The sequence below is a fragment of the Mauremys mutica genome, chromosome 2 (genome assembly GCF_020497125.1).
Source record: "Mauremys mutica isolate MM-2020 ecotype Southern chromosome 2, ASM2049712v1, whole genome shotgun sequence".
In the NCBI taxonomy this organism is placed as follows: Eukaryota; Metazoa; Chordata; order Testudines; family Geoemydidae; genus Mauremys; species Mauremys mutica.
The window spans coordinates 247,407,105-247,433,615 of NC_059073.1; the positions used below are offsets into that span (position 1 = coordinate 247,407,105).

The 26,511-nt window shown below is 42.5% G+C and overlaps 1 protein-coding gene across 2 annotated transcripts in view; it reads left to right on the plus strand.

Annotated features, from left to right (window-relative positions):
* The first annotated feature begins 2,331 nt into the window (after positions 1-2,331).
* The window catches only part of SLC25A13 (solute carrier family 25 member 13), a 133,316-nt gene continuing 109,136 nt past the window's right edge, over positions 2,332-26,511 (plus strand). The window contains exons 1-2 of one of the 2 annotated variants that reach the window (XM_045004522.1): positions 2,392-2,425; positions 6,661-6,675. In XM_045004522.1, coding sequence (XP_044860457.1) covers positions 2,414-2,425; positions 6,661-6,675 — 27 coding nt within the window. In that variant the 5' untranslated portion in view covers positions 2,392-2,413. Of the gene's footprint in view, positions 2,426-6,660; positions 6,676-26,511 lie in introns of both variants that reach the window. The other variant, XM_045004521.1, reaches the window with a different exon arrangement.

Below are 26,511 nucleotides of genomic sequence, written 5' to 3' on the forward strand. Positions count from 1 at the left end.
CCTAAATATCTTTGAGAACTGGAGCCTATGTACCTAACTGCCATCATGCCTTTGATAATCTCCCCTAGTAGCACCCTGACTTTAGGCAAACAAGGCAGATACCATGTAGTCAGGAATAGATCACATACACAGCTTTGGACATGAGAACCTGATTTATTGAAAGGAGGAACACTGACACACTCGTCACACACCACTCTTTAATTTATAATGCATTTCTCTAGCTAGTAATCCTTGTATTTTGCTTGGTTTCTTCATTACATCTCCAAACTGGCTGAAGTCTTTATTTCTTCTGACCAAGTAGCGTAAGTAAATGATTTGATAGATCAAATAAATGATTTCCCCTTGTTTCTCAGGCCTGGTCTACACCTAAAACTAGGTCTATCTAGCTACTCCACTCAGGTTTGTGAAAATTTTCATGCCCTTAGGAGCACCTAACCAACACTTAGATGTAGCTGCTAATGCCTCTTGAGGGGGTGGATTTAATACATACAGAGGCAGAAAAACCCCTTCCATCATTGTAGTAAGTGTCTACACCACAGAGGCGTAGCTGCAGTGCTACAGCTGTATCGCAGTAGTGCTTGTAATGTAGCCAGATACCCTCAACATTTCTACATTGTTTGGTCTGTCTGACATAGCATCATCTAGTTAGATTACACTTTGGGCTGATCCTGCTCTAATTAAGTCAGTGGAAATGTTGGAGGATAGAAAGGCCAGAATTGGGCCCTTTTCTGTCATTCTGCTGCTCTTCAGTAATGTATGATTGTCAGTTTGGTTCCTCATTAGCCACTTCCCCAATTTAGAATAAAAAATGAATTGTCCGCATGAAGGCAAAAACGTTTGAAGTTTAGTGAGATTTTAATTTGAAAATAAATGTGTTCTGTTAAAATAATTTGATTAGCTATGTAGTATTAATTTGTGAGTTGGCGGGAAGAAGGAAAAGGAATTTGAACATCTGAGGAGGGAAACTTTCCACTAGCTCCAAAATCTTTATTAATGCTAATTGCCAGAAAGAACCCAGTATGACTGTCAGATCTCTGATGAATCTGTGGCAGTTAAGTTTAGGAAAGATCCTTTTTAATTGTCAACTGTGCAAACTGGATGCCTAATACTACTACTTTAGCATTGCACCTAAAGGCCTGTTGTGATAATTATCTAACCACAGGTGGCCCCAAATAGGATCTGGGCCCCACTGTGCCAGACGCTGTACAAATACATACAGGAGCTTGCAGCCATGAGGCAATGACTAGAATCATAGAACTGGAAGGGACCTCGAGAGGTCATCTAATCCAGTCCCCTGCACTCAAGGCAGGACTAAGTATTATCCAGACCATCCCTGACAGGTGTTTGTCCAACCTGCTTGTAAAAATCCCCAGTCATGGAGATTCCACAACCTCCCTAGGCAATTTATGCCAGTGCTTAATCACTCTGACAGTTAGAAGGTTTTCCTAATGTCCAATCTAAACTTCCTTTGCTGCAATTTAAGCCCATTGCTTCTTGTCCTAGCTTTTTATGTACTTGAAAACTGTTATCATATTCCGTCTCTGTCTTCTCTTCTCCAGACTAAACAAACCCAATTTTTTCAATCTTATCTGAGAGGACATGTTTTCTAGACCTTTAATCATTTTTGTTGCTCTTCTCCAGACTTTCTCCAATTTGTCCACATCTTTCTTGAAATGTGGCGCCCAGAACTGGACACAATACTCCAGCTGAGGCCTAATCAGCGCAGAGTAGAGCGGAAGAATTACTTCTCATGCCTTGCTCACAAGACTTCTGCTAATACATCCCAGAAGGATGTTTGCTTTTTTTGCAACAATGTTTTACTGTTGACACATACTTAGCTTGTTGTCTACTCTGACCCCCAGATCCCTTTCCGCAGTACTCCTTCCTACTCCTAGGCAGTCATGTCCCATTTTGTATGTGTGCAACTGATTGGTCCCTGGAATCCCATTTTACAGATTTCAGAGTAGCTGCTGTGTTAGTCTGTAGCCTCAAAAAGAAGGGGAGTGGTTGTGTCTCCATTTTAGAGTCACTCTTGTTCACTGTGGCTCTTTCACAACCCACCCGCAGGCAGGGCATGCACATGCAGCAAGGGGCGGCTTGCCACTCTCCTCAGCAAAGCCCCACGCTGCTGCCTGCCCAGGTGCATCTGACGGGCTGTCCCTGAACCTGAGGTACGTCACCTCCCCCCCGCGCCGTTCCCCGGCCGCCCCTTGCCGCTGGACAGCGCAGCGCGGAGTCACGCGCGCCCCTTGCTCAAGCCGGGCACGAGGAGCGCGGCGGATCACGCGCGCGCCGGCTGGGCCCCGGGGCCCGGCCGCAGCCAATGAGCTGGCGGCGGCGGGCGGCCTGGTGCGCAGGCGGGGCGGTGCCTGCCGCGCTGGGACGGGAAGGGGCCGGCTGCGCGGGACGAAGCATGGCTGCCAAGGTGAGTCGGGAGCCGCCGCCGCCGCCGGGCTGCCCTGGGTGAAACTTTGCTGGAGTGAGTCTCCCCCGCCTGCCTCTGCAGCGTCCCCCTTGGGTGGGGGCGGCGGTGTTCGAGGGGCGGGCCCCTGGCAGGCGCTGCAGGGGGTGCGGGCTGCGAGCGGGGTCCAGGGCTCTCTGCGGGGCCTGCGCCCCGTGCCTAGGGGATTTGGCTTTAGCCGCGCTGGTGCCTGGCCCCTGCGTGAGGGGCGTTTCAAGGGGCCTTCCCACCTGCATCCTCTTGCTTGGGAGCTGCCCGGGGGAGGGAGCGCGCCCCGTTAGGCTCTGCACAGTTACGGCACTGCACATTCACGTGTGGCTGGGGAATGCACATAGGGCAACAGTGTTGCCCCTATTGCAGCACTTCTGCAGTCGGGGATCTTAGACTCCGACACGGGTCAGATCTGATGGAGCCTGAAAGGACTTTGCTTTTGCCTTCATCGATTAGTCACCTGATTCCTTTCCCAATCCAAATTTAGATAGTGGCCTCACAATGGGTGTCTGTCAAGCACAAGGGTGAGTAATTTAAAGGGACGGTGTCAGGGTTTAAAAAAACCAAACCCATATATTTAAAAGAGATCTTTTCCCATGTTACAAATTATACATCAGATTCTCCAAATACAAAATGATTAATCTGTACATGCAGTGGTGCTAGAACTAGGGATGCTGGCTTGGAGTAATAATAAAAAACACCAAATACATGTTTCCATCATCAGCACTACTGCTATAAAAATTGTTCCAGCACCCCTGTATAAGCTTGCAAACACTCTCAGTACATGGTGTAATGCTTACTACTGTGAATAATCTCAGGAAATAGGACCACTCTTGACAACAAATACTACAAACACTTCCTACTGTAGGTAGCATCAGTCCTTAACATAATAATCTCTGAGTTTTTTCTTTTACTTTCATCTGTTTGGATGATGAACACCAGCTAGTCAATTTAGTTGCGGTTTCTACTTACTATGACTTTCAGATTCTCTTTCACTAGTATGAGGTTGGGCTTGGAAAACCCATAGCAAGTGGCTATGTGGTTTTTATTAGACATAAAAACAAAATTCATGGGAATATTGCCATTCTTCATAGGTGCTTTTTTTAATTTATTTTTTATTTAACAGTCCCTCCCCTCAAGGTTTGGGCCATATCTTATATAGGTGTCCCTCCAATGAAGACACATTCATTTGACATATGGGTCAGTGTTGTGATGCTCTTTAGTCTTTCTTATCTATAAACAGCTCTTGTTCATTATCGTTGCGATGTAAGAAGGAATAATTGACTAGATATTCCTAGTCAATGCAACCAAGTCAGAACATTTCCTAAAGATTTGGGGCCTGGTCCTGCTTCCATTGAAATCAGTGGCCAAACTTCTGTGAGAGAACATAAGAAAATAAACAAATGTCAGTGCCAAAAAACCCCAAACCACCCCTGCCACCAAAGAAAATCTGGCCTATACAAGTACGATCTGCTGAAGAAACATATTTCAATAAAGTTAATCACAGAATCACTCTGTTCAATGTGCTACTCAATAGCTCTCATTAAAGTTAGGTTGGTTGGTCTCCAACTTCATACTACCTGTTTTAATGAGCAAGATAATGTATGTGATGTGCTTTCTGAGTTGAAACTATCCTCCCTGAATTTTTATTTATCCATGACTTTTAGTTGGTTTTATCTAGCTTTGTTTCTGTCTCTCACCAATATAACCAGTTTATCAAGTTCCCCCTTACCAGTCTTTGTATTATTAAAGACTTTTCAAAGTCTCCTATTCACTGAGATTAAGATTAACCTAGGTATCCTTTGCATCACATAGCAAAGATTTTTTTAATCTAGAAGCCTTCTGGTTACATAGTGCTCTGCCTAGGGCATAATATATCCTAACTTGTCATAGAAGTGGTCATATTAGGTAAACCGAGTAGATATATTGTTGAGCAATATATTTTGCTTTCAATTTAATTTCATAGGGGGTAGGTGACCATAGCCCTTTGAGAAAACTCTGGAAAAGTATAATCTAAACATCCAGTATATTTAAATATATTGAACAGGTGAGGCTATATATAGTGCAATTTTAAATAACTTCAGGTTTGGCTGAAAGACATCTAATTTCTTCTTGTTATTTAAATGGTGCCATAAATGTCCCTGGTATATTGTAGACAGGCATAGTGCCTGCCTGCAGGGTATACGTTCTTTAGATAACCTCTGAAAAAGGCTAATGGCTGAAATATTAGATGTATCCTGAGAGATTCAAGCAAAATAATAACTTCTTATGAATTTGTGAGTTGCTGAGTTAGTTTAATATAGGGCTATCAATTAATCGCAATTAACTCACACGATTAACTCAAAAATTAATCATGATTAAAAAATTGTGATTAATTGTACTGTTAAACAAAAGAATACCAAATTTATAAAATATTTTTGATGTTTTTCTACATTTTCAAATATATTGATTTCTATTACAACACAGAATACAAAGTGTACAGTGCTCACTTTATATTTTTTATTACAAATATTTGCACTGTAAAAATGATAAACAAAAGAAATAGTACTTTTTAGTTCACCTCATACAAGTACTGTAATGCAATCTCTTTATCGTGAAAGTGTAACTTACAAATGTAGATTTTTCTTGTTACATAACTGCACTCAAAAACAAAACAGTGTAAAACTTTAGAGCCTACAAGTCCACTCAGTCCTACTTCTTGTTCAGCCAATCCCTAAGATAAGCAAGTTTGTTTACATTTATTGGAGATACTGCTGCCTGCTTCTTGTTTACAATGTCACCTGAAAGTGAGAACAGGTGTTTGCATGGAACTTTGTAGCCGGCATTGCAAGGTATTTGCGTGTCAGATATGCTAAACATTTGTCTGCCCCTTCATGCTTCCATGCTGAAAACACTCATTAAAAAATGCATTAATTAAATTTGTTACAATTCTCCCTCAAGGAGTTCAGTATGTCTCCTGTTCTGTGTTGCCCACATTCTGCCATATATTTCATGTAATAGCAGTCTTGGATGATGACCCAGCACATGTTCATTTTAAGAACACTTTCACAGCAGATTTGACAAAACGCAAAGAAGGTACCAATGTGAGTTTTCTAAAAATAGCTACAGCACTCGACCCAAGGTTTAAGAATCTGAAGTGCTGTCCAAAATCTGAGAGGGACGAGTTGTGGAGCATGCTTTCGGAAGACTTAAAAGAGCAACACTCTGATGCGGAAACTACAGAACCCGAACCACCAAAATAGAAAATCAGTCTTCTGTGGTGGCATCTGACTCAGATGATGAAAATGAACATGCGTTGGTCAGCTCTGCTTTGGATTGTTATCGAGCAGAATCCATCATCAGCATGGACGCATGTCCTCTGAAATGGTGGTTGAAGCATGAAGGGACATGAATCTTTAGTGCATCTGGCACGTAAATATCGTGCGATGCCTGCTATAACAGTGCTTTGCGAACGCCTGTTCTCATTTTCAGGTGACATTGCAAGCAAGAAATGGGCAGCATTATCTCCTGCAAATTGTAACCAAACTTGTTTGTCTGAACCATTGGCTGAAGTAGGACTGAGTGAACTTGTAGGCTCTAAAGTTTTACATTATTTTATTGTTGAATGCAGGTTTTTTTTGTACAGAATTCTACATTTGTAAGTTCAACGTTCATGATGAAGAGATTACTTTACAGTACTTGTATTACATGAAATGAAAATACTATTTCCTTTATCTTTATACAGTGCAAATATTTGTAATAAAAAAAAAATAGTGAGCACTGTACACTTTGTATTCTGTGTTGTAATTGAAATCAATATATTTGAAAATGTAGAAAACATCCAAAGATATATTTAAATAAATAGTATTCTATTGCTGTTTAACATCATTATTAATCACGATTAATTTTTTTAATCGCTTGCCAGCTCTAGTTTTAATATTTAAGCTGCATTGTGAGACTTTGAAGTTTTCATCTTTGTAGGTTGAAGTTGCCAGAGTTAAACAAATAGGATGGATTCCTGGTCCTATCAAAGTCAGTGGCATATCTCTAAGCAATACTCTGTACTGTTTACAGTAACACCTGCGCTCCAGTCCTTCAAGCACATACATGAGCAACTTTATCACATACACTCCTTGAGACTAAAGTCATGTGTTTGTAGGCTCAGGCCTTGGTTTGTGTTCTGATTCCTCACTGATTCATCTTAGTAATGTTTGTCTTTTTAACCTCAGCCAAACAATGGACTGGTGAGTTGAACAACTTTTTCTACAAAGTCCTTTTCTTTGCCAGTGTCCTGCATGACTGCTTTTCTTGATTTTTTTTTTTTTTATTGCAGCCCCTCAGACTTATGAATCCCTTGGAATCTAACTTAATTGTTCCCCATTTGCTAGGTCTCAAACGCTGACATTGTAAGAAGCCTTTAAAAACTCAATCTATCCAAAAATAAAATACATGTTGAAAGACTGCTAAGGCTGCATAGTTAAACACTCAGATATTAAGAAATGACAGAGTATGAGGTTGCATGTGCAACCTTAAATGTGTACTACTATATAGTTTATATTACATAGTATGACACAATTTTTATACATTTTAACATTCTTTATTGTATATTACTGTATGTAATCTGAGTCCATGGAAGTGTTTTAATAAAAAAAAACATAGAAAAATGTTTTTGCACTAGAGATGTAAAAAAGGATAAGGTAATAGTGAACATTTGCTGGAATATATAGTACCCTAAAGTTTGTAGCTAAATTAGCATAATACACCTCTACCCCACTATAACACAACCCGATATAATGTTGGTTTGTGTATAGCGCGGTAGCAGCAGGGCTTGGGCGGCGCTTTAAAGAGCTCTGGGCTCCGGCCGCTGCGGGGAGCACGGAGCTCTTTAAAGCACCGCCCAAGCCCTGCCGCCCCTACCCCGATATAACAGGGTTTCAGCTGTAACACGGTAGGGATTTTTGGCTCCCCACGACCGCGTTATAGCGGGGTAGAGGTGTAGTTACATAGCACAATCTTCAGAGAATGAGGTGGTTATGTAAAGTCTTTATTGTAGTTCATGCACAGGGCATATATGGTATTATACATTATTTCTTACCTTCTGAGTATTGTGTAACCTTAGCATTTTCTTTTTGGGTGGAATTTCCTGGAGAAAAAGTTGCATAATGTGGAACAATTTAGCCAGAGAACTCCCCATCACACACCTTCCTATTTTTTTTAAAGCACTGTTAAATTAGTCACCTGTGTTCAGTGAGTTCAACCTTCCTTTGCTCCAAACGTTGCTACAAAGTGAACATGTGCAATACTATTAACAAAGTGACTTCTTTTTATTTCGAAGGACACACGACCCTGTCAAATTAAAACCAATTTAATTAGGAAGTTCTAAGGCATTTCTCAATGAGGGCTGTTTCCATGCCACATTTTAACTTTATATCAACCTGTCATTTTGGCACTGCTGCTGTTCCGCATAAGGTTGCAAGATTTTATCTATAATGGGAAAGGTGTATTTTTCTTATTTTGCACTCCAAAACAGCTAACCTGTGTTTGAATGTTTTTTGTACAAATCACACTTGAGCAGAGTCCAAGTCTGAATAATTTCAATGCGAAAGTGAATGTTTCATAAAGCATCTAAAAATTGGGATTTAGAATGGAAAAACATGCTATTTAGGCTTCAACCTTATAATTGGTAGCATGTTGGCAGATTACTGCCTCTGCATTGAGACTTGTCCTGTTGTTGCAGGGAAAGAGCCTTAACTATCATGTTAGTTATCTCGCCTTTTATAATACTCTGCTCTCGTGTATGCATTGTGCTAAATGTGCATACAGTTTGTGTGTGTATTTACTTGATGTTTGTTTAACATATGATAACAAAAGTGATGTAGCTCAACTAACTTATTCTGTCAAGTGTTTAAGCACATGCATCCTCCCACTAAAGTTATGCACATGAATAAATCTTTGCAGATTTGGGGCCTGTCAGAATTAATTGATAACTGACCTCAGATGTAATGAGGTAACAAATATCTTGCGCTGTTAACTGATGTGAATTTAAATAAAGTTAACAGTCTTTGAGAGTCTTATCCAAGTTACATTAATATATTGTAACAAAAAAGAAACAAATTTGGTGTATACTTCTGATACGTCTTTTAAGCTAGTTGTATTTTTACTGTATTTTCAGACTGCTTGCTATTGAAGCTGATATAACAATACCTGCCATTTAAAAAAAACCAAACAAATCCTAAATATGAAATTAAAATATGAATGCTAAGCTCTGCATTTCCCTTATTTTTCACAGATTAATATATTCAGAGACCTTCCAGGAGCTGAGTTCCTCAAATTCATTTTGGCATCATTTAATTCAAATTATTTCTTTTCAGGTGCTCCTTCCATATGCTCTATAAAACAATTTGAGTATTTTCTGCACAACAGATGTAAAAACAAGGCTCCTAATCCTGCAAGCAGTACCTGCTGGGTGGATTCAGAGTGGTTCCATGCAGGTTTGGGACCTGAGGCCCTGATCCTTCAAGTGACTGTAAGTGAGGATGCTACTGTGGTTGCATCGAGCCTCACTGAAGTCAGTGGGGCTTTGCACAGATGCACCAGTGTGATTGTGTGCAGTCACTTGTTGGATCAGGACCTATGCCTGTAACTGCTCTCTGTATCTCTTTAAAAATATAATATAGACTAAAGAAAAAGTTTGCTTCTTGCTACTTTTCAGTTATTTGCATCCTGACTTTTTATGAGACCATTAAGTATCTGATAAATTTAAGTCACAATTTTGACAATTTCTTACTTTATCACTGTTAGAACTAACATCAGAGATGACTAACTGAAATAGGTTGAAAAACAAACCCAATTTTTTCCCATAATTTCATATTTTCCGCTCTGTGCATTTGACAGCACTTTGTGTCAAGTGATTTTCCTTTATGTAGTAAGTTTGGGGCCTAATCCTGCAAACACATACAGCTGGGTATAATGCTTACTCACATGAGTAGTCCCATTGAAGCCATGGGCTACTCACATGAAACCCCTTCTAAGGCACTATTCAGCAATGGATCCTTTTGCATGGAACTCATTACAGGATTAATGTCGAAGTCCTGGTCTACACTACACAGTTAGATTGACATAAGGCACCATCAACAGAAAGAGAGTAGTGTGGACATAAGCCACCGCAGTAAATATTGCAGTGGCTGTAAATCGACCTAACCCATGCCGATTTAAGATTATAGTATAGACATGCCATAAGTTATAAGAACGGCCATACTGGGTCACACCAAAGGTCCATCTAGCCCAGTATCCTGTCTTCCGACTGTGGCCAATGTCAGGTGCCCCAGTGGGAATGAACAAAACAGGTAATCATCAAGTGATCCATTCCCTGTCGCTCATTCCCAGCTTCTGGCAAACAGAGGTTAGGGACATCATCCCTGCCCATCCTGGCTAAAAGCCACTAATGGACCTATCCTCCATGAATTTATCTAGTTCTTTGTTGAACTCTGTTATAGTTTTGCCAGAGGATGTTGTGAAGGCCAAGGAGCTCCACAGGTTGACTGCATTGTGTGTAGAAATACTTTCTTTTGTTTGTTTTTTAAACCTGCTGACTATTAATTTCATTTGGTGACCCCAGTTCTTCTTTTATGAGAAGAAGTAAATAACACTTCCTTATTTACTTTCTCCGCATCAGTCTTGTTTTTATAGATCTCTATCATATCCCCCCTTAGTCATCTCTTTTCTAAGCTGAAAAGTCCCAGTCTTTTTAATCTCTCCTCATACAGAAGCTGCTCCATAACCCTAATCATTTTTGTTGCCCTTGTCTGAATCTTTTCCAATTCTTTTTTTGAGATGGGACAACCACATCTGCACACAGTATTCAAGATTTGGGCATACCATAGATTTATATAGAGGCAATATTATATTTTCTGTCTTATTATCTATCCCTTTCTTAATGGTTCCCAATATTCTGTTTGCTTTTTTGACTGCTGCTGCACATTGAGTGGAGGTTTTCAGAGAATTATCCACTATAACTCCAATATCTCTTTCTTGAGTGGTAATAGCTAATTTAGACCCCATCATTTTATATGTATAGCTGGGATTATTTTTTTCCAAAGTGCATTACTTTGCATTTATCGTTTATCCATGAGAGGACCTTCCCTCTTATCTAGGATGACCATATTTTTCCAAAGGGAAAACAGGACACCCACGGGCTGGCCCGAATCACCATTCCACCCCCACTTCCCCTGTGCAGAGCCAGCCTAAACCCTCCCTGAGGTTTCCCAGCCTTTCCATGCACTGGGGTGCCGGAGACCACCCTTGCCACTCCACGTGCTTGAGCCAACCTGAGCCCTCCCACCTATGCAGGGCCAGCTTGAGGTCCTCCTCCCCAATGGCACCCCGGGCCGGCACAAAACACCCCACCTGTGACCCCCCCCACCCTGTCTGAAACACCTTGCCTCTTGCCCGTTTGCAGGGCTAGTCCCCCGCGCCCCCCCCCCCCCCCCCGCTGCTGCCTGCCTGCGATTCCCCCCGCGGCCCCCTTCCTGCCTGGGTGGAGAGCTGATCCGACCCCCCCCCCTTCTCTGCGCATGGGGCTGGTCCTCTGAGCTCCCCCACCACCCACGTGCAGGGCTGGTGATCCAAACCCCCCTGCCACATGCCCACCAGTGGCTGATGGTCCAAATTCCTCCCCCCCTCCGCATACCTGCACGTAGGGCTGCCCGAGCCACTCTCCCTGGCCCTCTCTCCAGTGCAGGGCTGGTGCTGCCTCTCCCATCCCATCATGTTCCTTCATGCCCAGTGGGTCCCATGTGTAGGGGAGGTCGACAGCGAGGTGAAACGCTGCTTGCAGCCTGCTACCCTAGCCAGGGGGCCAGCAGAGCCCCTCCGCCCAGGGGAGCAGGGATCCTCCTGCCAGGGCTGAGCAGGGCCCCCCATCCCCATGGGCTGCCCCAGGTGCTGGATTGGGGGCACAGCAGGTGCATGGAGGAGAAGTGGGGGCACGCCCTGCCCCGGCTACTCACCCTTGTAAGGTGGGAGCTGAGTGCGGCGAGGGTGATTCCTGGACAGTGGGGCAGGAGCAGCAGTGGGAACGACGGAGCCAGGGCTACTCCTAGGCATGTTCTTGCTGCTCATCTCTGGCGCTGCTACCGCTGCCAATGCTGCTACTGCTGAAGGAGGCAGCAACGGAGACTTTGGCATGGATGTGCGCTAGGGCGAGTGAGAGGAGGGAGGGCATGGCCGCCTGCTGTCCCCCGCTGCCGGCTCTGTGTTGTGATCACAGAAAATACGGGACAATTTGCCCGTATATAACAAAAAGTCAGGACACCCGGAAGAAGGCTTAAATACAGGACTGTCCCTTTAAAAACAGGATGTCTGCTCACCCTATTCTTATCCCATGACTGCTTACTTTGCTTAAGAGCCTTTGGTGAGGGACCTTGTCAAAGGCTTTCGGAAAATCTAAGTACCCTATATCCACTGGATCTTCCTTTTCGACATGCTTGTTGATTCCCTCAGAGAATTCTAGTAGATTAGTGAGGCACGATTTCCCTTTACATAAACCATGTTGACTCTTCCCCAGCAAATTATGTTCATCTATATGTCTGACAATTTTGGTTTTTTTTTTTTTTACTGTAGTTTCAGTCAGTTTGCCTGGTACTGAAGTCAGGCTTATTGGCCTGTAATTGCCAGGATCACTTTTGGAGCCCTTTTAAAAAATTGGTGTCACATTAGCTATCCTCCAGTCATTTGGTACAGAAACTGATTTAAATGATAGGTTACAGACTACAGTTAGTAGTTCTGCAAGCTCACATTGGAGTTTCTTCAGAACTCTTGGGTCAATACCATCTGGTCCTGGTGACTTATTAGTGTTTAGTTTATCAATTTGTTCCAAAACCACCTCTAACACCTCAATCTGGGACAGTTCCTCAGATCTGTCACCTAACAAGAATGGCTCAGGTTTGGGAATCTCCTTCACATCCTCAGCCATGAAGACCGATGCAAAGAATTCATTTAGTTTCTCCACAATGGCCTTATCATCCTGGAGTGCTCCTTTAGCGTCTTGATCGTCCAGGGGCCCCACTGGTTGTTTAGCAGGCTTCCTACTTCTGATGTACTTAAACTTTTTTTTTTTTTGCTATTACTTTTTGATTCTTTGGCTAGCTGTTCTTCAAATTCTTTTTTTGGCCTTCCTAATTATATTTTTACACTTCACTTGCCAGAGTTTATGCTCCTTTCTATTTTCTTCACTAGGATTTAACTTCCACTGTTTAAAGGATACCTTTTTGCTTCTTTTACTTTGTTGTTGAGCCACAGTGGCACTTTTTTGGTTCTCTGTTTTTTAATTTAGGTATACATTTAAGTTGAGCCTCTATTATGGTGTTTTTAAAAAGTTTCCATGCAGCTTAAAGGGATTTCACTTTTAATTTCTGTTTAACTAACTTTTAATTTCTGTTTAACTAACTTCCTCATTTTTGTGTCGTTCTCCTTTCTGTAATTAAATGCTATTATGTTGGGCTACTGTGGTGTTTTCCCCACCACAGGGATGTTAAATTTAATTTTATTATGGTCACTATTAATAAGAGGTCCAGCTATATTCACCTCTTGGACCAGATCCTGTGCGCCACTTAGGACTAAAGCAAGAATTGCCTCTCCGCTTGTGTGTTCCAGGACTAGCTGCTCCAAGAAGCAGTCATTTAAGGTGTCAAAAAACTTTATCTCTGCATCCTGTCCTGAGGTGACATGTATCCAGTCAATATGGGGATGGTTGAAATCCCCCATTATTATTGAGTTTTTTATTTTAATAGTCTCTCTCTGAGCATTTCACAGTCACTATCACCATCCTGGTCAGGTGGTCGGTAATATGTCCCTACTGTTATAAGTCCATTCCCTTTTCCCACCCTGTAGTATTTTTACACAGCAATGAGAAGAGAGAAGTCCATTTTTTAAAAATAGGAAGATGTAAACCCATAGATATTAGCAGGGGATACTGAGGGGCATGGATAGTAACTGAAATGGCTTTTAAGTAACTTTTGTAATTCGTTTATTTTTCATTTTGACAGAGTCCCCATAAGACCACACTAATGGGTAGCCTCACTTCCTGTACAACTCTTTGGAAACCTGCTATTAGAACCTGCAGTTTTGTTTACCTCAATCATGTCCAATTTTTGTTGAAGACATATCTAGCACCTATTATATTAAGAAATACAAATTCTTTTTTCTGTGCAGCTTTCCATCCTTGGAAGTTAGAGGAGGAGCTCTTTTTTTTTTATATACTGAAAATACAGTACATAGGATCAGGAAGAACATCTTTAACATAGAGAAGCTTACATCCCTGAATGCTAAAAATGTGTCTTCTGACAAGTTTCTGACAAGTATTCAGGCACATATCTATTTTATTTATCCATGTTGTCCAAGGAGATATGTGACTTTGTAGTTACTGGAAGATGATATACATTTTATTATTTATTTTTTATCTGTTCAATTGCTGCTTGTGTGACTATTGAATGGGTTTACAATGCTGAGGTGTGTGTTCAAAATTCTAATGCACAGCACCAAACCTTGATCTTGATTAGGGCCTCTGGGCCATACTATAACTATTATATAATAATGCCATGTTGTCTAGGGGTTACTGGTTAGTCTTCAGAGCCAGTGATAGAGGTGGTGAGATGCCTGCAGTCACTAAAAAAGTAAAGATACATTTTTCTGATGCAAGTCTGTTCTGGAAAGTATCTGTACATCTCAGTCATTTGCAGGGAGATGAATCTGCCCTTATGTGTACTTTATCTTGAATTGCATTGTAATAAAACAATTTAAACTGAAGCTTTGTTAAAGTACTTAAACGAACACTGCCAATGCATTTTCTGTAACATTTTGAAATAATTTCATACTAGTTACAGTATCGTAAAATGTAGAAGTATATGACTGAAATCACGTTCTTTACCAAAAATGTTACTCTGGTCTACACAAAAACTAGTGTGTGTGGTAGGATAAAATTGCTCATAAGGAGTGGGCTGCTGGCATTTTTTTCTCTTTAGAAAGAAAGCGTTTGAGAATGGGGGGTGCATACAAACACACACTTAGAGAACTATATAAACTTTGAAAATAAACAGAAGTAAATTAAATGTTGTGACTACTAACCTGAATGATGTCCCTTCAATTTCTTAAATTCAGACTAGTAATCAGATGATACCTGATTTGCTGATTTGTTTCTAAAATATATTGGATTGGAGGAACGAGAAACCTTTTTTCCTTTTCCACTTGGAACTGTTGATCCTCTTCATTTCTATGATAAACCGTTGAGATGGTTTCCCCCCTCTCTCCAGTATAGTCTGGAGACTTGAACCTAAGCTTGGAAGCAAGAATTTGGACTGAATTTTTCACAGAACTTCAAACATAAAATAAAACTACCCTGGCAAATAATTTGGTGCTGTATTTTTGACATGTTAGTGATTGACTTATTTATATGTTGAAATGTGAACTGACTTTTGCAGTAGAAGGAATCTTTCATTTCATGTGAGTGTATGGTTAGGTTTACCTTGATTAGCCTAGCAATCTGCTGCACACTTGTCTTACAGTGCTAATCAATTTTAGTGCAACATAGATCGAAACACCACACAGAGAAGATTGCTGCCTAAGTCCATAAATGTCAGTCAATTGGGGGAAATCTAATACCCTGCAGATTTTGTTGTTGTTGTTGTGGCGTTAGACGCATGGGGAAAGTAAAAGAGAGAGATAATAGTGACGAGAGTAGAACCATGAATATGATGTGGTTATCAACAGACATTTTTTATATTTAGCTTGGTAGCTTTTGATATAGATTTCATTTGATATGCAATAGGATTTTTTATCACGATACTATTGAATCAGATGCATTAATATATTTAGAAATCAAAAACAGATATACTGACCCAAATTAATAGAATTGGGATTAGTATGTTTTGGCTTTGGGGACAATAACAGAAATTCCTGTACAACTTGTTGTAACTTCATAGTAGATCTAATGAAATGTACCACATTATTACATGACTGTGCGCTCTCTTCAGCTCTCTATGTGCATGGTGGTCTGGGATGCATAAGCCTCAGAAGACCATTTATGCTGGCTGTGCTCCTGGCTGAGCAATTTAGAGAAGGTCAGTATAGTCAGTAAGGAAAAGATGACCGCACATAATCTGCTTGGAAGTTCGGAGGGTATGTAAATAAACAGCTTCATTTCTCTTTCCTTCCTTTCCTCCTTACCAGTTGATATTACTGTATTTGGGCTGTAATAACATCCCTTGAGTAGCTCCACTGACATGGGTAGCTCCAGGGCTGAATTGCTGGAGCAAATTGTTTGTTTAGGGTTTTTGTGTGTGTGTGTGTGTGTGTGTGTGTGTGTTTTAGAAACAAAGTTAGGTGGAGGAGCCTCCCACCAAACATGAGCTGGGGGAGAGAGGGAGCCACAGTAGAATGATAGAATCATATGACTGGAAGGGACCTCGAGAGGTCTTCTAGTCCAGTCCATGGTGCTCACGGAAGGCCTAAATATTATCCAAACCATCCCTGAGAAGTGTTTGTCTAACCTACTCTTAAAAACCTCCAATAATGGAGATTCCATAGTCTCCCTAGGCAATTTATTCCAGTGCTTAACCACCCTGACAGTTAGGAAGTTTTTCCTAATGTCCAGCCTAAACCTCTCCTTGCTGCAATTTTAAGCCCATTGCTTTTTGTCCTATCCTCAGAGGTTAAAGAGAATAATTTTTCTCCCTCCTACTTGTAACAGCTTTTGATGTACTTGAAAGCTGTTATGTCCCTTGTCAGTCTCCTCTTCTCCAGACTAAACGAACCCAGTTTTTTCAATCTTCCCTCATAGGTCATGTTTTCTAGACCTTTAATCATTTTTGTTGCTCTTTTCTGGACGTTCTCCAATTTGTCCACATCTTTCCTGAAAGGTGGCACCCAGAAGTAGACACAGTACTCCAGTTGAGGCCTAATTAGCGCAGAGCTGAAAAATTACTACTTGTGTCTTGCTTACAACACTCATGCTAATACATCCCAGAATGATTTTTGCTTTTCTTGCAGTAGTGTTTTACTGATGCATACTTCGCTTGTGATCCAGTACAACTCCCTGATCCCTTTCCATGGTACTCCTTCCTAGGCAGTCATTTCCGATTTTGTATGTGTGCAGCGGATTGTTCCTTCCTAAGTGGAATACTTTGCATTTGTCCTAATTGAATTTCATCCTATTTACTTCAGACCATTTCCAGTTTGGCTAGATTATTTTGAATTTTAATCCTATCCTCCAAAGCACTTACACCCCCTCCCTGCTAGGTATCAGCCACAAACTTTATAAGTGTACTCTCTATGCCATTATCCAAATCATTGATGAAGATATAGAACAGGACCAGACCCAGAACTGATCCCCTGCGGGACCCCATTCAATATGCCCTTCCAGCTTGACGGAGAGCCACTGATAACTACTTTCTGAGAACAGTTTTCTAACCAGTTTTGCACCCATCTGATAGTAGCTCCATCTAGATTGTATTTCCCTAGTTTGTTTATGACAGGGATCGGCAACCTTTGGCATGCGGCCCGCCAGGGTAAGCACCCTGGCGGGGCGGGCCGGTTTGTTTACCTGCCGTGTCTGCAGTTTTGGCTGATCGCGGCTCTCACTGGCCGTGGTTCGCCGCTCCAGGCCAATGGGGGCGGTGGGCAGCAGCCGCCAGCACATCCCTCGGCCTGCGCTGCTTCCCACCACCCCCATTGGCCTGGAGGGGTGAACCGCGGCCAGTGGGAGCCACAATTGGCCGAACCTGTGGACGCAGCAGGTAAACAAATAGGCCTGCCCTGCCAGGGTGCCTGGTGGGCTGTATGCCAAAGGTTGCTGATCCCTGGTTTATGAGAAGGTCATGTGAGTCAGTATCTGAGGCCTTACCGAAGTCAAGATATACCACATCTACCACTCCCCCCCATCCACAAGGCTTGTTACCCTGTCAAAGAAAGCTATTAGGTTGGTTTGAAATTATTTGTTCTTGACCATCCATATTGACTGTTAATCACCTTATTATCTTTTAGGTGTTTGCAAACTGCTTGATTACTGGTCTGTATTGCCGTATATAATATTAGGGGCTGGAAGAGTTTTGTTGTTCATCCCTAAGAGAGGGATGATCTCAGGTAGCCATGTAAGGGTAAAAACTTTGGGCCACAATTGAAGGAGATTCCTTCTCCCTTGAAATAGGAAGCAACATCTGGGAGAATCAGAGCTTCCATGGGTTCTCAGCTATGGCAATTTCAGGCTAGATGATTACTTTAGGCTGGTAATTTATTCATTGTTTCTACTTTTGTAACCCATGTCAATTGCATTTTAAATGCAGTGTGATTGCTGTTTAAATTCAGTCTGGGTTCTGAAACTCAGGTGTCATATGCATGGATTTACTCAGTCATGAATTTTCACTGTAACAAGCTGCACTGCTGCAGCGTATCATTGCCTTGCTTATATTGAAGTCTGGTTCTGCTCAGAACAATAACACATTCTTTCTCAATACATCTGCTGCCTGTACAGTTTGAGTGTTTATCTGATGATTTTGGGTATAAAAATAAGCTTTTTACTCCTTTTATTTTTTTCCTTGTTGACCGTGCTAAGCCAGTGCAGCTGAGAGAGAGCGAAAGAGATTCTATTTCTTCCTGAGCATCATCAGCAGAGCTTACTGATTTCTAATCAGCTCCCTGTTGATGGCAATGGGCTTGCCCACATGTCACTGACAGCCTAATTTGGATTTAGCTCTTTTATTATTGGTGATGTGCAAAGAGAAAAGAGTGCAGTGTGCAATTCGAATAACATCTGTATTTGTAAACTCAATATATTTGCAAGGGAAGTCATTGGCATCTCCTCACAATGCAATTTTTAGTCACTTTTCTACACTTTAAAAAGTTCAGATTTGAAGAGAGCGGCGTTCTTCCCACAAAATAAGCTCTATCCACATAAGATGCTACTCTCAGTAAATTGTGCAGATGTTCAAAATATCACTGTGCATGCACTCTTGGCTCCTCTGGCTTGGTCTTCCCTCAATGGTACTCATAAGTCCTGCTGAGCTCTTTGAGCTTGGTGCACCCTTGAAGGGAGTTCACGTATCCCACAGTTCCCTCGTGCTTGGCTCCTCGACTGGAGGTGGGGGAAAAAGTTGCCATTTTCTCCCAGTTTTTCTCACTGGTGGTGTCAGAATGACCTGTCACTCTCAGAAGATTTTGCAGAGCCTCATAATATGGGGGCTCTCTTCTCTGTTGGATGTTTTGATGAGAAGTGAGTTAATATTGCTGATACACCTCTACCCCGATATAACATGGGTTCGCAAATAGGGCGGTAACCCGGGGCTCCAGCAGCGAGGCTCGGGCGGTGCTTTAAAGTGCCCAGGGCACTTTATCAGATGTACACCTAACTCATGCCATGGGCTCTGGCTGCTGCGGGGAGCCCATGGCTCTTTAAATCACCGCTGGAGCCCTTCCGCTGCTACCCTGATATAACAGGGTTTCACCTATAACGCGGTAGGGATTTTTGACTCCCAAGGACCGCGTTATATCAGGGTGGAGGTGTAGTTAAAAGTATTTTCATGGGCATTTGACTTAGCCCACATTGAGATGAATAGGACAGATCACAGAAACCGGTAATGGTTTCGAGGCTATGTCAGCCACCATAATGACTAGAGATGCACTGCTTTTAAAAATGGGAACACTTATATTCTGCAGAACAAGGCAGCAGCATGAAAGAGATACTGACTGTGTTACTGCACACTGGCTGTATCAGAGGCCTAGGCAGGGACCTCTTTTATTCATAAGTATAGAATATACTTTTTTGCTAACATGCACATGTGTCCTAGATGCTTTACAGACGATAAACAAATATCCTGCTCCTGCCCCAAATAGCTTGCAGTCTAAATTTTAGACAGGATGTGAAGTACTGGTGACAAATGGTAAGGTGGGGATGTGCCTAGGAAGGTAAGCCTTGAAGGATCTTTAATTCTTTATGACCAGGTTATTGTTATTTTCAAAGCAAAACTGAATTAAACTGACCTATCAGGTCATATGTCAGCTTTGAGGTAAGTTGTTGGGCCAATTTATAAAAGTAAATTTTTTTTTTACTTATGAACTCTTGATTGGTTTTATTGAGGTTAACATATGAATTATACATTCAGAACTTGCCTATACTGCTTCTGTTCAGGGCACAAATATTAAGAAAATGGAAAATAATGCATTTTTAGTTAAAATCTAGTTTAAGAAAATTCCCATTAGTTAATTTGGTAGGACATGTAGTTAGCAAGACACATAGGCATTTAGAGGCTATTTTCATAATTATTGGGGCCAATTGTTGCTACCAGAAAGCAAAAATTATAGATGCTTTATTATAGCTGTATCATGTGCTTGATAATCAAGACAAGCAATCAAAAACAGCAACCCTCATCCAATAGGGAAAATACTGTTACATGTCTAGGTGACCACAGTTTTTAGACACTTTTATAAATAGAAAGTGACTTTGTTTTAGTTGTCAGTTTATCGCTATCTAATGATTGTTCTAGGGAATTAATTGTTGAATGAGAAGGTAAAAACTTAAAGTAGTTGTGGAATTGTACTTGGCAATGAAGTAGAGTCAAAGTCTGAATTAGAATTTGAAACTCATGTTTGAATATTACTTTGGATTTTTCACATTTATTGTTTCATTTTGTCACAATAGGAAACTTTAGTAAAAGGGTACACTCATGTGAAGCATTTATTCTCTCTGGGTTCTTGTGTGCTTTCAGGAATAGACTGATTGGATTCATATTTATTTCAGAGATGACTTCAATTATGGTGCAGGTTTGTTATCTGTTAGCCAGCATAGGTGAATGTAAGTTGGTGTACCATACAGTCTGATAGGGTGGAAAACTGGGCTTGTAGCTGGAGGGCAACCAATAGGAGGGTTTAAGAAGGTTAGGCAGAGGGAAAGTAGGGGCCATACACATTTTTTTATTAAATATTTTATGTATTTCTTATGTAGGGGTTATATATTTATCACTATTCATATCACTTCTGAGTTTGGCCCTAAAATGGTATCTCTTGGTTGAACACATTCTAACTTTGTAAACGCCCATTTAGAATGTGTTAGGTATATAGCTGATAAATGCATTTTTGTGGACTTTACATGGTGACAGATGCACAAGTGCACCTGAGCTCATCTGGGGTGGGAGCTGAGGATCTGACTTACAGTACTCAAATTAGGAGAGAGAATGGCTGACAGGGCCCCACCTTCAAACACTTGGGTCATATCCAATCTGAAAATGCCTTTCTTTCTCCCACTGCAGTTGATGCAGATATTTGCCCATGCTAACAATGGAGCTCTTCTGTTCCCCCAAATTCTTCCTATTTTCTTCATATTTGCCAGAACTTTATGACCAATTTCTCAAACTTCTATATTCATGTAACTTTATTTACTCTTTCCAGTGATGGCTGGTAATATCTGATGGAGTGGGTAAAAGTGACATATAAAGTGTAAAAGTGACATTTTGGAATCAATATACAACAGCAGATAAAGATCATAGTGTGTTTCTGACAGTAGGCAATGTCTGTCCTTGTTTTCTCAGGTGAGACTTCCACTGAAATTTTTCCTAGACACTCCAACATTTGTCAGTTTCTCAGTGTTTGCTATTCAAGCTTGTGAGACTTTCTCTACTTTTTTCTTCATGATGTTTACTCATCTGAAGGAGCTTTGAACATTTGGCTGGGGGCAGACACTGTATTAAGGATGATCCTGCGCTAAGTGTTCATCATCTGGTATAGAGGAGGAGGAGGAGCCTGTGTGACCTTTCTTAGCTGCTGGTGCTGGTCCAACTTTCCAGCCAATTCAACGAGCAGAGCTGGTTTTCTCTACAAGGCATGCATATTCCTTGGTAGCCAATAAAAGAATGCTTAGTGGGTGGGCTAGTAAATACTCTTCCCCTGCGGGAAGTTGTGGTGTGAGGTTGCCAGCTGCTACTACAGCATTAAAGCATCAAAGTAAAAAGTCAATGTATAGAAGAAGGAAAAATTGACCACTAGTTTGAGCCCTTAATGAATATTTAATCAAAGTGTAATAGCTTTGGTGCAGTGGGTTCATTTTGGAATGATATGTTTATTAAAAAAAAAAATTTGACACATACTTCATCATAAGCCTTTTAAACTAGCCTGCCCATCAAAATGATTATGACCCCAAGGGTCTAAAATCCATGTGTTACCTCAGTTTGGAGTTCTGTGCACCAATGTATTGCAGCATATAGCATAGCCCAAAGGCATACTTCTAAACACAGCTGCAGGCCATTTATTATTATTGTCACTGTTTTTATTCTCTCTAAGAAATGTGACCCATTTGTGCACTTCCCTGGTTACATCATTGCTGAGACCTTTGGGCCATGCTTTTTAATTATTTTAGGCTTTAATTCTGTAGTTAGCAGGTATTAAATTTATAACTTATTTTAACACATCTCATGCAGTAGGAACTTTCAGATGTGACACTGTGTGAAAAGCCATTAGAAAAAGATTCTCACATGTAAGAATATTTTGGTTGATTCAGACTGTGTGATGGGCTGGGGACTAGAATCAGATTAGTTAAATCTTTACATATCTAGGTGAACAAAATTTTGAATAATTTCACATTTCCATTAAAATAGGTATTTTTTTTTGTCATCAACCTGAAGTCAGCCTCCCTCCTTTCTGTCAATTCATTTTTATAATTCAGCCTTCCGTTGTGTGTTGTCAGTCTAGATGGAAGCTGCTTTATGGAGATAATGAATTGGTCCCACGTTGATGCTGCTCAAGTGTTATCTCAAAATAAGAAAAATATGGGAACATTAAACCTTTTCAGTCCATTTTTGCTACTTACACGTCTTAGTCAAAATATATGGATTGTTCATCAACAAAGTGGATGCTATAGAGTGGTGGTTCTCAACCTTTTCTATACCGTGACCTTATATTCCAACAGATGATGATCTGGGGTGCACTTTCTATCTAGCCATAAATAAAATGTGGGTGATCATAATCTCCTGAGCTCTGTTTGCATTCCTCTATGGGGGTTTATTAGCTGGGTACTCATGCTTTGGACAATAATGTATAATTAAATGTGGAAGAAAAGGTAATTCAACCAAGCATGAAAGCATTTGTCTGACTAAATCTAATGAAGTGTGGGTTTAATATTTTCCTATTCAGTGTGAGGTGGACAGGTTAGGAAAACAAATATTAAATTAGCTATTTTTTTTTCTTGTGTGGAAAAAACTAATAATATTCTGAAAATGAGAATGAGGAGAAAGCACAAAAAATGCTGAAAAGTGTGCTTTTTGTCCTCTAATCTTTCTATTTTATACAGCATGCGTGTAGATCAGGGGTTGGCAACCTATGGCACGCGTGTCAAAGACGGCATGCGTGCCGATTTTTCATGGCACGCTGGGGCCTGCCAGGACTCCAGCATACCATTAAAAATTCTGCCCAGCCGGCCCGCTCTCTTCTGCCCTCCGCTCCCCCAGCGGGGGCAGGGAGCAGAAGCATAGCCGTGCGCACGGGGTGGGCAAATGGCAGCACTCTCCTGGCGCGGCAAGCCATGGGGTCTGCGCTCCCGGGCCGGACCGCCGGGCCGAGCACAGCAAGCTGCCGGCCCCTCCCCCGCCTCCTCCCCTCCCCTGGAGCCCTGCTGCCGCGCCTGCAGCGTTCTGAGAGGCGGGGCTGTGTGCTCCCGCGGGGCAGCATGTCTGGCTCTGTGTGGAGCCTCATGGTAAGGGGTCCCAGGGCTGGGGGGGGGTTGGATAAGGGGTGGGGGCAGTCAGGGGACAGGGAGCAAGGTGGGATCCTGGGGGGGTGGTGGTTAGGGGTCGGGGGTCTTTGGAGGGGGCAGTCAGGGGGCAGGGAGTGGTTGGATAGGCATGGGAGTCCCAGGGATCTGGCTGGGGGTGGGAGTGTGGATAAGGGTCGGGGCAGTCAGGGGACAGGTAGGGGGTAGGGTCAGTCAGGGGACAAGGAACAGGGAGGCTAAGATAGGGGATGGTGTCCTGGGGGGCAGTTGGGGGAAGGGGTCCCAGAAGGGGGTACTCAGGGGACAAGGAGCAGGGGGTTGGCAGTTCTTAGGGGGACAGTCACCCAGCCCTCTCCCCTGAGCCCTGACCCCCCCCACACCACGCCCTCTGCCCTGAGCCCGCACACCCCCCAGGCCCCTGCCCTGAGCCCTGTACCTCCCTCATACACACCCAGCCCTCTGCTTGACTCCTTCATCCCCACCCCTGACTCTGGCATCCCCACACATACCCAGCCCCCCCACTGCCCTGACACCTGCACCCCCGCACGTACCCAGTCCCCAGCCCTGACTCCAGCCCTCTGCCCTGACTCTTGCACCTCCCCCCATCTCCAGCCCCCCCACACCCATGCACCCGCCACATCCCCACCCCCAGCACCAAACGGGGGCTCCTGCACCCCCCCCCCCCATTCCCACCTGAACAGAACCCCAGACCAGCAGCAGGCTCAGCAGGCCAGCGGCGTAAGATCAACATTTTAATTTCATTTTAAATGAAGCTTCTTAAACATTTTGAAAACCTTGTTTATTTTACAATACAACACTAGTTTACTTATATAATATATAGACTTATAGAGAGAGACCTTCTAAAAAACATTAAAATGTATTACCGGCACGCAAAACCTTAAATTAGAGTGAATAAATGAAGACTTGGCACACTGCTTCTGAAAGGCTGCCGACCCGTGGTGTAGATCCTCAGTTTCCTTACACCTCCACAAGTCTGGAGTGCAAAGTACTCCATGTGAGGCTGTCACCAATGCAAGTTAGATGCAGGAAAAAAGATAGTTTTGTCACTGAAACTCTATGGTCTGTGAAAATCTTGAGCCACAGGTGTTTGTCTGATCATCTGATATATTTAGTACATCAAAGAGCTGGATGAAATTATTAGAAGGAAGCTTTTACTGGAATTTTATTGCATTTTTAAAAATAGGTATCAAAAAGGGAGTAGTTTGGTTGGCTAACATCAATATACTAGTATGGGATGGTAGATGCACAGATCAGAACTTCCTTGACATCACAATCGTGATGTCTAAGTGCCCAAGGAAGAAAATAGAAGAACTTTTGTTTCATGAGATTTAAAAGAAAAGCAAACAAACAAACCCAAACCCAATTGCACTAGAATTTCTCTAGGATCTCGAGCCATTCATTGTCCACTAAACCAGTACCTGAGGTTTTATGTTGAGCTGCGGTGCCTCCACAACAAATAAAAATGGTTTAATTCTGTTTTCCTCATTCTTAACTACTAAAGATATTGGCATGAAAACAAGTTCTAAAGGATTATTCTTCTCCTGCTTCTTTATTCCCATTTTAAATAAAAATGCTCAGTTTATCACAATTTCCATAGGAACTAGGTGATGTCATAAAAATATTGAGAACTGAGCATTAAAAGTAAATTACTGTTTTAACAAAGAGGTTGTTTTATGCAAATATATATAAAAAACCTCAACCTGCAGAGGAGGAAAAGAGGTATAAACAGAATTGTTTCTAAATAGATGTTTTTTAAATTTTGTTTTCCAAAGCTTTCCTGAGTGAAAATTCCATAACTACTGTTGCCAAGTCTTTTAGATTTTCTGCGGAGTCTGGAAAGTTATAATTTACTCTTCCATAGCTTTGATTGTCATTGGTCTTGCATCCTGTCAGCTCAGAGATTGTTGTCACTTAGTCAGTGTCACAGGTTGTACCCCGAAGGTTGAGGCTGGGCACCTCCCTCATCCCCACCATCCCTCTTTGGCTGTAGGTATTTTTGTAGCATTGATTTGGAGTGCAGGATGTAGTCTCCTGGCTATAAGTCTTAGGGAGGTAGCCCCCCTCCCCCCTTCAAGACCTGACTGCAGTCCCAGGTGGAAAAAAGGCAAACAAAATACTCCTGCAACCCACAGAACAGTCCAGGCTCACCCCACTGTTCCTCGCAAGGCAACAGGTAAATAGGCTCTGGAGGGGCTGGGTTCCTATAACCCCCTGAGTGAGAGGCCCAGACTGGGCACCTTGGGCTCTAATGAGGGTCCAGGTAGCAGAGACTCTTCAGCAGTTGTCTGGGTAAGCTGCCCCTGCTCTGTGGGGCTAGGAAGCTCTGTCACCCTGCACTAAGTTTGGTTCCTTCCTTTTAAGGAGTCATCCCTCTCCAGGTGCACCATGCCTCACAGGTTATGCCCAGAGGAGCGCTATAACCCGTACCTGACCAGGATTGGACCATGCTCCTTAATACATCAGTAACTCCCCTTGGTGCATTCTCTGAAGTCCCTGCCAGTTTATTTTATTTTTCTGCTTGAGACTGCAAGCTATTTCCAAGCACTCTCCCTGATAGCCCAGACTTTCTCGCTTGGCCTCCCCCCCCCCCCGGGTGATGTGAAGTTCATGTACACACATTACAGTCACACACATTACAGTCTGATATTATTTAAGCATTAAGAATACACCTAGTGTTAGTACCTGAGGTCTGAACTATTAAAAAGAAAATTTAACACCCCACCTTGCCCCACCCTGTTACGTTGTAGTTGTCTTGTTTCCTGAGTGGTGGGGAAATAGTTTAAACTTGCAGCTGAAATTTACACTTGGGCTCAAATTAAGTCCCATGAGCCCCACAATCCGCATGCAAAAGAGCACACTTGCACAGCTACCTTTCAGCATGGCGTTACTGTGATTGCAGGTGCAAATGTGTTCTTTAAACCAGTGGTTTTAAAACTTCTTTTCTGGTGACCCAGTTGAAGAAAATTGTTGATGCCCACGACCCAACGGAGCTGGGGATGAGGGGTTTGGGGTGTGAGAGGGGCTCAGGGCTGGGTCAGAGAGCTAGGGTGGGGCCAGGGACGGGGGGCTTGGGGTACACAAGGGGGCTCTGGGTTTGAGGGGGGCTCAGGGCTGGGGCAGGAGATTAGGGTTTGGGCTTACTTCGGGCGGCTCCCAGTCAGCGGCGCAGCGGGGTGCTAAGGCAGGCTTCCTGCCTGTACTGGCACCACAGACTGCGCTGCGCCCTGGAAACAGCCAGCAGTAGGTCTGGTTCCTAAGCGGAGGCGTGCAGGCACCGTGTCCCCCCCCACCCCCGAGTGTGGAGCCAGTGCTT